The sequence below is a fragment of the Alligator sinensis genome, unplaced genomic scaffold (assembly GCF_000455745.1).
Source record: "Alligator sinensis unplaced genomic scaffold, ASM45574v1 scaffold685_1, whole genome shotgun sequence".
Taxonomy (NCBI): domain Eukaryota; kingdom Metazoa; phylum Chordata; order Crocodylia; family Alligatoridae; genus Alligator; species Alligator sinensis.
The window spans coordinates 1,316,036-1,331,126 of record NW_005842336.1 but is presented as its reverse complement, the minus strand read 5'-3'; the positions used below and the strand labels follow the sequence as shown (position 1 = coordinate 1,331,126).

At 37.7% G+C, this 15,091-nt stretch overlaps 1 protein-coding gene across 1 annotated transcript; it reads right to left on the bottom strand.

The window, feature by feature from the left end:
• Positions 1 to 4,543: 4,543 nt before the first annotated feature.
• On the bottom strand, positions 4,544 to 13,197 carry BNIP3L (BCL2 interacting protein 3 like). The gene is made up of 5 exons (XM_025210139.1): positions 12,978 to 13,197; positions 11,733 to 11,805; positions 9,795 to 9,898; positions 8,757 to 8,906; positions 4,544 to 7,352 (listed from the first exon to the last, which is right to left on the bottom strand). Exons 1-5 carry the CDS (start codon positions 13,142 to 13,144, stop codon positions 7,304 to 7,306), a joined length of 543 nt encoding a protein of 180 aa, XP_025065924.1. The 5' UTR covers positions 13,145 to 13,197; the 3' UTR covers positions 4,544 to 7,303.
• Positions 13,198 to 15,091: the final 1,894 nt, after the last annotated feature.

Genomic DNA, 15,091 nt, shown 5'->3' with positions numbered 1-15,091 from the left:
AACTTCCTTTTAGGACTGTCAGCCCATCGATTTCCTTCAGCACTGTTGTGGGGGAAGCCTCACTGTTGCAAATCCTTCACCATTTTCATCTACTCCAGTGAAACTGTGCAGGGTGAGGTCTTTGTACTCCCATAGCATCTTCTATCCATCTCAAATGCATTAATACCAATTAATATTTATAACGCCTCTCCCAAGACAAGCAAGTATTACAAATTATTTAGATAAGAGAGCATGGGAGAGGGAGTCTGAAGCCATGTCTGCACAGGGGATTTACAGTTATTACTGTACCTAGGCTATGCTGTGATTGCTTTGTAGCAGTCTCTTAAGTTAATGGATCAAGATGAGGCATATAGCGACTTATTCCTTCCATTCTAGGGAGACACCTTTTTGCAATAGGCCTCTGTTGACTGAGACACCAAATACACAGCCTAGGCCCAAGTCCTGGTTTCACAAAAGCATTTGGGCATCTGAGAAGGAATCAGTTGGATCTGGGCCTAAGCAACTTGTTGCCAGGTCTTAAAATAAAAAATGTGACAGAACCAGGACAAGAACCAGCAAGACTGTCTTATCCCTCAAGCAGCACTTCCTTAAGAGGTATCTTTGTGATTAACATTCACCTTTTAAACAGCCTTTTAACAGTATACTGCGTAAAAACTCCACCTATCCCAATATCTAATAAGCCTTCTGCTCTTTGGGAATTCTACAGTAGCCACAGGCCATATTACCAATCCTGGGCACCTGTTTTATATCCTGTATTTGTGGGCATACACCTCTAGGTGCAATTTAGTTACCCAGACACCTAAATAGCCTATTTATGTACACATACAGGTTTCTGTACCTCACGTGACTATTGTATCAGAACATGTCTCCACCTTCAACTCCGACACCTAGGCATGTAAGTGACAGGCACTAAGGAAAAGCTCAGTCAAGGCCAAGTTAAAAAACAGACTCCAAGACCTGCCTTGTTCATATTAACTTCAAAATGAATAAATCTGTCTACAATGTCAACATCTGTATGCTAAAGCCAACACCATGCAAAATGAGCTTTGGTAACTCCAGAGAAAGATGCTCTGTTTTCTCCCAGAACAGCCCAGGCAGGAGTCGTACCACCTTTTTCAATGTTGTTGTGACAATGAACCTTCAGTGCAATCGAAAGGGAACTCACTCTCCATGCCCCAATCTGTGGCCTTTCTCTTGAGGTTTCTAACAACTCCAGCTATAGAAAGGGATTTTATATGGTGGTTATCTGCCCATTCTAAACCAACATGAACTAAGCCAGCCAGTTGCAACCTTCCATCTGCTCCTCCTGGAGAAAAAGACTTGCATATGTACCACCACTGCCTGCAGCAATCTTTTCCACCCTATGCAAGCCTCCAGGCAACATTTCTCCTTCATCCTTTATCCCCAGAAACCAGCCAAACAAGGAAAAATAGACTTGCCATGCTTGTCAGCTCCATTTTATATGAAACAAAGCCAGAGCTGTAGACATTCCCCTTTACCCAACACCCAAGAGGAGCAAGCTTTGAAAAATAATGTTTCAGGCCTCAGAAAAGAGTGCTGAGATAGAGTAGGCAGTGGGATGACTGAAAATTTGGCAACAAAGTCCACTTCCATTAAGCCTCTATCAAGCTCCTGTCTACAGACCTGCTACTTTCCTTGTGCTCTGCTTCTTGTAACTTGCCAATGTCATGAAGAGAATTCAGCACTCACCAGTTTTTGGTTTTGCTTGTTACAGCAAGATGAATCAATTACAAAATCAGTGCCTGTGGCTCCAAAAGAACACAAGGCCCTGTATAAAGGTCAAGAAAAGCCATACAAACAGCAGCATACCTGTCATCACTACTGCTGTCCTCTTGGAATCAGCTATTACAATAAAATGCAATATAATATGGAACACAGTGTGCAGTCTGGAGAGTTGAAATACTTCATGAAATAGGTCAATAGTCAGAGGGAAGGAGCTTGCCAACATTCAATAAGAGGCAGCTCCAGGCATGAGAAATGGCACGACAAGAGAGAGCAGATGAGAGTCAAAGGGAGCAATCAGGAAAGAAGACTGGGTAGAGGTCAGGGATGTTCAGCAAGAGATGAGGGTGGGTATGTAGGTGGGGGCAGAACAACACAGCAGAGCAATGAGAGAAGGAAGGCTGTCAACTCAGTGAAGGAAGAGTGAGAGCTGACGATAGGATTCAAAAAGAAAACAGAGCAGCAGACAGAATCCTGCCGCCTCCGAGCCAGTTCTTAGGTGATGGGCTTCAGCACTGTGTTATTCAATGGATGTTATTTTGGTGGAACTCTTCTGTTTTATGCCATCTGAGCCTCTGATTCAGTATCTTCAAGGGAAGCAGAATCAAATCATTCAAGAAGCAGATGGTGCAGTAAGACCTGTTCTCTTTGGTCTGCTGGAGCAGCACCGTGACCTCCTATACAGCTCAATTTTGATGCAACTTGGAAAAGAAATCAGTGAAAACTTTTTTTCTGCTTTCTAAGCCACAGAGGAAGAAAGCAAAACAAATGCCAAAGATTTCATACTTAAGAACTGCTGGGAATGTATGACTGCTTTCTTCTACCAATTCTCACAAAAGAATGGAAGATGATGTTATAAGAACAGCGAGGTTGGGACTTTCAAAGGATTTTGAGCTAGGTGCCAAGCATATCAACCAAATTCAGTGGGTTTTGGACTTCTAATTTTCCTTTTAAAAATCAGATTTGGGAGCAGAGAGGAAGCCAAGGAAACTGGCATAGCAATCAATAGATGCTCTTCTGTCATTAAATTTTCATAGGCAAAAAAGTCTGCTCTATTCAGAGCAATTACTAAATATTCTTGCTGTACCAGCATCTTGGTAATGGCCAAAGTCAGATTTCACTTAACTGGAAGAAGATCCTGTCTTGGATACAGAAGGAAGTTGTTTTATTACAAGTATGTCGATAACATTACTACGTCCTGCCATGCTACTAGAGGCACATAAAGTACATCAAAAGCAGGAAGATTTGGAATGCTCCAAAAAATTAACAAGCAAACAAAAAAAAAAACCCAGCCTTAAACTAAAGCTTGATCTTTAGTTTAATCTGTTGAGGTGATTGGATCTGATACAGGGCTGTTGCATCCAGCAGACAAAGGTATAACAAGCTCCAGCAGCTGAAGTTGAAGGTAGGCTGAAAATAATACAACTTGTAATGGTGAATGGAATTAGCCATTTGAACAACATACCTAGGTACATGGTGGTTTCTTTATCAACTGAAGACTGAGCATCTCAGCGATACGCTAATGGAATTCCTGGGTGAAATTTTTTTGCCATGAGTTAGGAGAGGCAGGGTAAAGATACACCTTATAGACAAACTAAATCAGAAATGCATAAGCTCTTGTTGGCCTCTGCTAATATCAGAGTACCTCCCTCTGCTCATGAGTTATCGGGTCAGATTATGCAATCACAATAGTTGCTTAAAATCTGTTCACCTATTTTCCCTTTATCACATGCATGGAACACTGACTGCAGATTGCGATTTAGAACAATAATCAGACACAAAGGTGAAAACAGATTCTTTCACAAGTTTTTATCAGGGGTTAGGGAATGGAAATGCACGTTTCCTCACAGCTTGCTATTCTGGCTGCAGTTCAAGGAACTTAATGGTTATGTTTACTTTGCTTAATGGAAAAACACCCCTTCTCTTCCCTAAATGTTGAGATTAATCATGATTTAGTGTTGCAAGTAGCTGGCTGAGTCAGCTGCATTTGAACAAGTTGATGTGCAGCACAGGGTATGAACGCTTATTTAATCAACTGGAAATATATTTAGTTTTATCCTTCTTATGCAGACAGCTTCTGTATACAACCAATATATGTTTTCTCATGTGCATTTTATGGTTGTAGGCCCTTGTTTTTAAGAAATCAAATCTAGAATTGCATGTGTTTTGATTCCAGGGAGGGAAGAGCTAAAGTAAAATGCGTAAGTCCTTAAACAAGAAAGAAACAACCTGAACGGAAGTAAAATGGACCAAAGAACTTTAAATAAAGTTACTCTTAACATTTACAACAAGTGATGTTGCCCCTCCTCCTTCGTTGATCCCTATTCACCCTTCCTGCAATGCCCCGATATCCTTACGTTTTAAGTAATATTCTATTGGGACAGATCCTTATGTCGTTTATTGACTTCAATGGAACTAGGACTATTTACATGGGCTGAAGAACTGTTCCAAATCCTTTATTTTACAAGTGTAAAACTGAATTGGGAGAGGTCAGAGAAATATAACTGACATGAAAAAGAAAGTCTTCCCCAACTGCAACTGAAATGTAGTCACTTCGCAATATTTGCTTTCTGATTTAGGAGAAGGAAAAGGTGGAAATACTGAAATATGGCTGACAAAAGCAATGCATTTCAGCACAAGAAGCTGATGATTCTACCAACAATTTGGTAAACACTATCCCAGTCGACCTCTGTTCATTTAACCCTGGACACAGATATTAGTTGATAAACTAACAGCAGCAGCAGAAACTTATCCACAGACTTCCCTGTAAAAAAGATATGGCATTAAGTGATTTGACAGACACGGTTTTGAGAGAGCTTTAATGGCACAAAATGTTTGTAGCTACAACTTATACATGTACTGTAAACTGTATATAATGTTACAAAGTGCTAACTAATTTGATGAAGAATGCATAATCACTTTGGCTCAGTTAACTCCATTAATTTCAACAAATGTGTCAATTAAAAAATTTGAATTTCTAACAGAGTCTTCAGTTTTCACTTTTAAAACAGCAAGTAAATATGTATTTGCTGCAGTTAAGTCAGACTGCTGCATTTTTAATGTGCGAGTTTATGCATTTTTGCTTGATCCTATTTACAAATATTTTAAGTCAGTTTTCACTAAACATAAGAAAAATGAAGCCTGCATTTTTTCCAAAACTGTAAACAGATATAAAGCTTTTTAAACAACATTTATCTTAACAAAACTTCAACTATCAATAGTTGAAACCCCTTTTCAAAGTGTACAACAGTCTGTTTCTGTCACTGTAAAACTAAGTAAATTGTAGACTTTCATCCAAAGCTTATATCAGGGTATCAATAAATACTGCATTGTATCATTATATGATAACAAGCACTACAGTGATCATGTATCCATTTCTCAGTAATATTTCCAATAAATATTTTTAATCTCACAGCTGCTTGAAGTAGTATTGTATGAACTGGGTTTATCCTTTAGTCACAAGCTTGTATTCTCTAAATGAAATCACCATCTATTTTGGAAAGGGGAATATTTTTTAGTTTTTTTTTTTAAATAAGTATTTCCTACTTAGTATAAATCTATTTTTCCACTCTTCCAATTTTCATACAAAACACAGTGCTATAATTCATACAGATAAAAGCATGCCAGAATTTTTGCCCCCATCCATTTTAGTTAGGTCTCTAAAATGACATGGTTAATACCATCTGAAAACACTCATTACTTCCCCACACCTCTGGATGAAAGCTAATGCCTGAAACAAATTTGCAGTTGTAGGCAGTTCAAGTGCTAATATTTGTGATTAAAAAGCAGATGTCTAAACAGAATAGTTAAATTGCCCTTCCACCCTATACCTAGCTTAAACCCTGGACACATTCCTCCAAAGGCAGTCAGGAGCAGAGAATAAAAATAAATACAGTTTAGAAATGGATTTCATACTGAACTTCTCTAATTCAGCTCTTTTAAAACAAACCTCAGTTAGGAATTAGCCTCTGTGCTTCAAGTGTTTCAAGTGATCACTGCCATACCAAATAATCAATGCTGTAAAGTCTCAAAATCTGAAGCAAGCAAAAAATTACAGGGAGCCATTTTTTTTCAAATTGGCCAACCAAGTTTTCTGAACATTTTCTACAAGGCAGCCTAATGAATTCTCTATTTAAATGAGCTTTTGCTAATTTTAAAATTAACATTGGTTCCCTAAATACTTAGTATTAAAGTCTATATCATATTTTATATATATATATATATATTATATATAAAACAGAGTATTCTATCCTTCAGAGCCATGCTACATGTCCTGAAATCCAATAAAATCTACTTAAGGACAGGTATGTCCTAATGCTTTGTAACAATTTGGTACTAAAGCTTCACATTTTGAAAAAAGTGTCACTGAAGGAGGACAAGGCTGAGTGTTTCCAAAGATAAAAGTTGAACATTTATGAGAATTCTGTTTAGCTATATGAGATATTGTTAGTGACCTTAGGATATCGGATACCCCCACGGGAGATTACACAGTAAACAATGAGGAATGGAAACATTGAAAACTCAATTGTAGAAGCCAATGTTTCAGAGCTTTGCAACTCATGTTCCTTTACGAAATTGCAAGATCATCCCCAACAGGCAGGTCAAATGCTTTGAATAGTTACCAAAACTTCTTCATCTTCATATTTCTAAGTGGTTCCATAACAAGCAGAATCTCTTTTTTACATGGAGTCTAAATACACCTAGAATATTTGTATTCAAAATGACTTTTTAAAGGAAAACTTTCCATTTAAAATTTTCCCTTAAGGAAAAAGGTAAGGAAAAGAAAAGCTTCTCCACATGCACACAATGCAATTTTTTAAAAAACATTTTCTAGGCATCAGACAAGTTTTCCTACCAGAAATAAGGAGCCTACTTCATAGAAAAGACAAGATTACAACAAGTATCTAGTATTGTCTAGTACTAAAGTATGCTGACGAATGTTAGTTATTATCCTGCTTTTGGTTTTGTGCAGTCTTTGCCTCCGGCAAATTAAAAAGGCATTAATCAAGACAGGGGATTGAATCAATTGCCTAAAAAGCTGGTTTAAAATATATTTTTATTGCCAATAATTCCTTCGCTTCAAAATCAACTTAGTTTTCAAAAAATAAATTCCTCACCTCACTATCTAATCTTCAGTTTCTTTTGAAGAGACTGGCAATGTCACCATTATAATACAGTCAACATCTATACCATGCACAATTGCAGATTTCTGTTTGGTGATACGAAAGGAGGCAAACAGCATCACTGATAAATTGAGAATTTGCTGGTGGCATTTTGCATTGAAAAAAGCCCTTGCAATGTATAGACAGTTGTAAACTCTGTTTGGCAACTCTGATGCATCTTGTAGGCCTAGAGGTGGGGGAAGGGGGAGAAGGTGAATAGCAAACACCTCAACAGAGTTCCAATACAATACTGAATTCCAAGAGTTAGTGGAACCTGGATATGTAAAGAAAGGGTGGAGTTAGGGTCATGCTTAAAATGATCTCAAGTTCAAATGTACTAAATGTGACAGTAACACCTTCACAGGTCACATGGATTTCCAGCTTTTGCACTCTGTCTCTCAATAAGTACTGGCTGAAGGCGTAGTCAGTCGTTTTCCAATGTAGATGCTGAAATAAAAACATAAGGCCTATTTGTATTTCAAATATACTTCCCATTACACAACAGTCTTTGCACAGCCAACTGTCCTATTCTGCCCTTGGAAACAAAAGTTCCCATTTTGTGAGATTCTTCCACAGCACTTCATGTGTGATATGTAAAAGGACTGCAACAGAAACCCCAAATGAAGGGAGAGTTTTTTAAAGGAGTCTGAGGGATACAAAGACCCTAATCCCATCAAAATTCAGGAGGAGATGAGAGCCTAACAGCATCAGACTCATTTGAAAATCCCAGACAAGAAGTTCTGTTTGTTCTGTGTTTATATAGTACTGAGCACCAGGGGTTCCTGGTCTTAAACTAAAGCTACGAACCACAACAATAATACAAACAACGCTGAAGTACTGACTTCTTCAGGCAAAGCAGGAAAAGCAAAACAAGCTTTAAAACACTTAAGTTTGGGGCCTACAACAACAAACCAGTCTAACAAACGAACAATCTTTAATGCATTTTTGCAACAAGACAAATATTTTCTCTTTATGTTTTCTATTTGGCTAGTTTTGCCAAAAAGCAGAAATAAAGGAAAAAAACAAACAAACAACCCTCCCCACCTCCACCAAACAAGGCAGTTGACAAGAATAATTGAAGTAAATTGCTCAGGCTGCATACAAGAAAAAAGGGAGCACAATTCTCTGCCTTCCCCCACCCCCACAAAAGGTATAAGATAGCCACAAATATAAGATGCCCAGGATTCACATCCGATTATGAATACCTTGACAGCGCTGCTAGGCGCTTTGAAAAAGACAATTGCTGATTCTGCGAGGTAGGCAAAGTGCTGCATGCATCTTTCCATCTGAAGTTTGCAAACCTTTAGTTTCAGCACCAACATACAATAACACTGCTAGCCACTCAAAATGAGCGGAAGCCTGAAATAAAATGTGCTGTATATATGAGAACTGAGCACTGTCCAATGATGTAAAAACAGAGCTCTTGAATCAAACAGTTATACTCACTTTTCTGTGTAGTTTCTTTTTCTTTTAATTACACTATGCTCTAATAATTCCAAATAGAATGAGTGGAAGAACAAGTGGTGCATGCCATAGGACCTCGCAAAGATTATTTTCAATAAAGTATCAGAGGTAACCTAGGCCTCTGACCTTGCAAAGATCTTTGTGCATTCTGAAAATATAACTACTCAATCTCTAAATTCTCTCCTGAGAAAATACAGACAGTTTTGTTGCGTGCTGTTAAGACTGTTTTGCCTCCATTTTAATATAGTACCAGAATTAAACTTTGAGCATCATGATAATCTAAGTATTCTTATTATGCTCTTCCTCTAACAGGTACTAGAAATGCTACTACAGAAGCATATAGACAAAAAGACGGATGCAAAATTAAGAACTACTGTGAGCACTTACCCTAGGCCCAAAGCCAAAACATGAGATATGAACAGAGATGGAATGAAAACCTTAAGAAACTCTGCAGAGAAAATGCCACCTTTCTTCATAGCTCCACTCTTCCTCATACTTAAAGATACTGAGCGTTTAGGATGCCTGAAGTGAAATTCCCTAAAGGAAAATAAATAAATAAATAAAATTTAAAAATCAACAAGAATTTTTCAGAAGTCCAAAGAAGTTTCTATTGAAACTTTTCAAGCAGTTAAATTGTAAGGGATGAACAAGAAAAAGTGTGAGATATTATAAAGAGATCACTCACTCAAGGAGCACAGACACAAAGGGAGCAGTAGCTGAAGAGAGAGGCAGGCATGAGAGAGGGAATTTCAGGATAGGACTTGTTAGTAACAGCCTCAGGTTTTCTGTGTTTCAGTAGAGAAACAGAAATCCACCAGATACAGACAGCACTTCTACTTCAGGCAAAACACCTGGCATTTAAGGATCCCATGGTTTCTTGTTTGGTGTTTTATACATATTTTACTTATACCAAAGCCAAGGTGGAGAGAGTTTAGGTGACTTTCCCAACCACACCAGTCAGTAAGTCATGGACAAACCACACAAATATCAGGTCCAAGTACCCAGCTCTCCCAAGTAAAGTAGCAACTGGAAAGAAATAACTGCATATTAAAACTTCATGTGGACGGAGATTGGTTTTAATAAAGTTAAATTCTATGCTATTAAGGTTTTACACTGTTCACTTGTTTTATAAATTTTATGCTCCTCAGGGAACACCCAAGTCTGACGTAGATAGCCAAAACATTTCCACATAACGTGTGAATCATGATTCTTCTTTCCTTCTCGCAGAAGGAGATTTATTAAAGAAAGAGTTAAATTCTATGCTATTAAGGTTTTACACTGTTCACTTGTTTTATAAATTTTATGCTCCCCAGGGAACACCCAAGTCTGACGTAGATAGCCAAAACATTTCCACGTAACGTGTGAATCATGATTCTTCTTTCCTTCTCGCAGAAGGAGATTTATTAAAGAAAGAGTTCGACTCACTTGGGAGGAATGTTTTCAGGCCTACTCGACCAGTCTGATACCCAGTCAGCACTTTTCTTCAAAACTTCCACCTCTTTCTCTCCTTCTACTGCTTCCTCTTCAGACTGAAAATATACATGGGACATGCCTTGTAACAACACTCAATCAGCTGTTCCTTGTGGTATTAGTTTAAGAGCATTAACTGCAGTGATGAAATGCTAAGCAGCAGAGGTTGGCAGTTTTGCAACTACTGGGGTGTTTGCGCACAGGTCAGGATGGGGGACAGAAAGATGACGACTGAACAGACATTTTTGCATCAAGGAGATGTTTACAAGGGATTTTACTATGCCAACAGAGTCTGCTGAGACCAGTGCATCTCTAACGATGTTGTTTTTATCAAGCACATAAGCCAGTTATGTTTTAACAATATATAAACAGGTATTTCACACTGAAGAATGAGCCAGAGAATGATCTCACTGTGAGTTTGACTAAACCAGTCTTGAACAAAATGTTTTAGACAAAAAATATCCGTAAAATTACAACAAACATTAATTTAGATGTAATGCAATTAAAATGCGGTATTTCTGCCCAAATTGCAGAAAAAATATGTGAAAGAGTAATTCCTTTAAGATGAATTCTACTGTCAAATAAGGATCTTTAAGCTACTGTAAATTAACACAGAAATCCTACCATATGGAAAAGCCAGCTAAGATACAGCCTACAGGTTGCTATTCCTTTGGCTGGCAGGAAGCAAGATCATTATACACAGGGCACCTATTTGTATGGCCGAAGGAACTGCTTTTGTGGATACGCCACTCTCTCCTCCAAGCTCAGTGGGAACCTCAACCCAAATTTGGCCTTTAGCAAAGTGAGATCACTTTACCTGGAGGTCAGCTATATTAGCTGGAAAAAAGGGATACAAAATTACAATAGGGAAAGGGCAGTCCTAAATGGAGGAATCAAAAGCAAAGAACCTCATTTAGGTCGGTATGATTCTCTATAGGCCTGCAAGAGGCAGCAGTCCAATAGTTTGGCCACCCTCTCTGACAAAATGAAATGCACAGCCTCATTCCAGCAGCACAGCTGTCAACTTGTACTGCTGAAGACAGCAAATTCCATTAAATGACCAAACTTAGACTTCAGCATTTATTTCCTTCCATTTGATATCACTGAGGTTACTGAAACTCACGTGAGCACAGTGACACAGTGATAACCCAAGCCTGCTGAAATCTTAGGTAAAAATGAAAGAACTTCAGGAACAAACTGGTCTGTCCCACACCTGTTCAACACATTTGTTATTAAAAACCAAAACAAAAAAAAAAAAGGATGTGAGCTCCAATAACCTGCCTGCAAAATCTGTAACAGGATCTTGATAACTGTATCTACTCTACAGAGATAAGATTATAAAATTCATTTTCTGATTCAGGTTTTAAGTGCTCAAAACTTTAATATTTCTTTCCCCCTTAAAGCTAGTGAGCACATTACTTTCCTTCTTTAATTGTTTTTTTCTTAAAACACCACATTCCAGCAGAAACATTTTACTCAACAAAAACAAACAAACCTTATAACAGACTATCTTAAGTATGTAGAAGCTTTACCGATTCACAGAACTCGTTGACACAGTAATCGACCAGAGGATCATTTCCCTCCCATACCTATAGCCAAACTATAGGGAAACAGTGATTATCCAAATGAGCTAAAGGACATTTCTAAGTGTTTTAGATATTTGGAGTTTACTAGTAGTCAAGCTAAAATTCAAGAATATTGTTGTACCCTCCTACTGAATTAATACATCACTGGAAGCCAATTTTAAAGTCTCTAAATTATTCTCTTTCACTTAAGAGAGCAGCTTTCCAGCAATCCTTGATAATTTCTGCTCATCTACACAGGGAACTGTCTACTATAATAAGCAGTTCTGTGACTTCAACTTTGCATTTTAGAAATTACAGGACAAAGTACCTGAGAACTACTGTCCTTACTCGTGTGCATTTCCACATCAAACGTGATCTGGCCATCTTCTTGAGGTGAAGGACTAGAGATAAAAGTGAGGGTATTACTGTCATTTTTGCTATATGACTGGATTAAGTTACGCACACATTAGCATTTAAAAGCTTGTCTAACTTTATCCCCACCGAGCAGTTGGTTCAACAAAAAATATCACCCCCCAAAATCCTTGCCAGAAACATTAGTGCAAGAGCAAAATAATTAAGTTATTATTCTGTACAATACAAATAGCCTATTCTAATGAAAAAACAAGTATTGGTTTCTTATTCTTCATACATTATGCCAGAAGCAAAAATCCTTTCATGCCCAAAGACTTCCCACATTTCCAATTTATTCCTATTTCAGTTTTATCCCCTCCCTGTCCCCCAGACTACCCTTCCAGAAATCAGAAAGGATGAGAAGCTTCTCTTCAACATCAACAACAAGCACATTGCCTCCTCCAAAAACCTGCCCTCCAAACAAAAGGCAAAGATGTTTTTGACGAGGTAATACCTTGCTGCTGCTGACAAAAAAACAGATTTCCAGGTCCTGGGGAACTTAGGTTTTCTGAAATTCAGTTTCTTTCCAAACAGGACTCAAACCAAAACAATTTCAGAATTTTCCCAAAACCAAAAGAGCTCTGGGACCCTGACACTACTCTGTGAAGCCAGAAGTGCCCAGTTGTAGGACAGCCCAGACAAACAGGAACTGTGGACCTGGACATGCAGTTCCTTGGGCCAGGGACATTCTGCAAGGAACATATTCAGATGAAGTTTGTCAAGTACATGAACATAATGGAGGAATCTACCATGAATATTTAATAGAACTGATTTATTACAATTTTAGTGAATAGTACCTTCAGGCATAGGATCCATATTCTTGCCTTTTAGTTTCTCTTAAATCATCATGCGCTGGTAATCCCCATGTCATTAACAGAGCTTTTTTTTCCTTTAAATAATACATGAATTATGCCAATATGAAATTTGATACTGATGCAATCCCTTCTACTCCAAGGGTTTTTTTTATTTTAATGAGAATAAATGACATTTTTCAAACAATATTAGTTCTATGCAGGATTCATCAAAGCACTTCAAATGGACATTTTGGCTGGCTCATGAAGTTTAAACTGATAGCATGTCATAAGCCTTTACATAAAGTATCAGAAATGGAATTTGTACTAATGGCATCAAGGAAAGGGAGCACTGAGCTATATTTCCTTACCTGTCACAGTGGGAACTGCCCCTTGAACTACTTTGTCCCGATTCATGCTGGGCATCCAGAAGAATTTTTTCCATGTCTCCATTATGGATAGAAGAGGATGAAGGAACATGTTCTAGACCCCCATTTTTTCCATTTGTATTGTCATTGCCGTTGCCGTTGCCATTCATCTGCAACTCTACCCAGGAACCTGTTGGGTCAGCCAAATAGCTATCGTTAGAAGCAGTGAAACTAAAACCCATCTTAAGGGTTTATCATTTGCATGCAGAAAAATGTGAATATGGTCAATTCAGATAATATCCACTGCTGCTGCCATAAGAACCTCATAAACAAAGAGATGACAAGGATTGGAGGGTTATTTCTTTAGTTAACAGCAGAATTAAGGCAAGGACAACAATTTCCTTTAGTTTAGCTAACTGCAGAATTAAAAATAAAGAACTAAATAGGCTTGATTTGGATAAACAGGAAGTAACAGAACCACTGCCCTTTCTCTCTCCTATTTTTTAGAATTCCTCTGGCCTCCCTCTTCCTTCTGCAGGTTTAAGCTCCAAGCTACATAAAAAAAACAAAACTGCACAAATCTTGCCTTCCTACACTGATCTGCTCTGTTCTCCAGTGCCGTTTGGTACCCTACACACATTTTTAAAACGCAATACATACCTACTGTGCCACACAATTCATGTTATAACACTGGAATGGAAATAATGCTTAAGTGTTAACAATGCTATTCTTGTGTGCGACAATTCAGATTCTCAGTTTCAATTACACAAGGGGACACAGTGTTACCTCAATATTTAACTTAGAATTTTCTAACTGGAATAGCACTAATAATAATCATTCCTAATAGATAACTATTTTCTTGTAACTGGAAAGTGAAACTGATTTTTGCAGGGAAGATTCTATTCTAAACTATATTTATGCTACATCAACTGTAATTATTTATGTTATTTTCCCTTCATTTTAAATAATAATAATATGCAACAACAGTTGACAGAGGAGCTATGGGTGCCATATTAGCATTGAAAGCACAGGCTGTAAACAACTATTAAAGAGATCAAAGAACAGACCATATTAAACTTATGCAAATTAACTCATTGGAAGACCTTTTTCCCCCCTTAACCAGTGTATGGAGCAGTAATGGGTTTCAGTTATTTTGAAACTAATCCTAAATTAATAAATTGGGTAGCTCATGTTGAGCGATAAATGTAGTAACACGTTGGCCCTGCTGCACAGGCTAGAATACTTGGTGTCATCCATCCAGCTACAATCATGGGGGTTTCTGTTTACTAACTGAATCAGTATCGATTGAGAATACGATAGCCAATTTAGTTCTTCACTGGAATATTTTGAATTTTTTGAGACCGTTAATATAAATTTGAAAGACATATTTTGGGTTTGGGTTTTTTCTTTTTAAAATCTTGTTAACTAATGTAAATTTGAGGGCTTTTTTGTTTCTCTGAGCCCCATATATGCACTTCATATCTTTTTTATCAGTCTTATTGCAGAATATTTTCAAATTTAGAAACTCATTACATCACATTTAGTCTGAAGATACTGAGATACTATAAGCTAGCATCTTGTGAAAATTACTGGTTCTTAAATCTGGTTTTGTCAGTGTGCTTCCCATCAAAATATCAGTATAACCCTGTAAGAAAAAAAACTTCTGTATTTGCTATAGTAGATCTTAAACACATCATATGAATGTCTGGGCTACAAAACTAGATTATTAACGAAAAAGGGAAAATGAACACAGTTGGTGTCATACACCTTAAGTTATTTATTCACCTCAGAAAATTCTGCCCTATATATAACCTAGAAATCATTATATAATAAGCTGCTTTTTTAGCTTAATATAATATTCTCATACAAATGTTTGCTGGCACAGGAGAAAGCAAACAAATTAAAGAACACTATCAGTAAAAGCAACACACTTACGATACCTTAAAACATAGGCAAGCAAAATACGGCCCGTGGGCCATATCCGGCCTGCCAGACGATTCTATGAAGGCTGCAGGGCACCTAAAAAATTTAGAAAATTAATATTTATCTGCCCCAGCAGCCTGTCAAAGATGACAGGAGCTAGGGACAGTAGGACCCAGGGGAAGCCTGAGCAGGAC

What these genes read in the sequence shown, in the direction of transcription:
- BNIP3L (XM_025210139.1), bottom strand. Translation starts at nt 13,144, where the DNA reads ATGAATGGCAACGGCAACGGCAATGACAATACAAATGGAAAAAATGGG. An exon ending in GGCAGTTCCCACTGTGACAG is followed by an intron (nt 11,806 to 12,977) that starts GTAAGGAAATAT and finishes TTTTATCTCTAG; the next exon opens with TCCTTCACCTCAAGAAGATG. An exon ending in CCTGAAAACATTCCTCCCAA is followed by an intron (nt 8,907 to 9,794) that starts GTGAGTCGAACT and finishes ATTTTCCTTTAG; the next exon opens with GGAATTTCACTTCAGGCATC.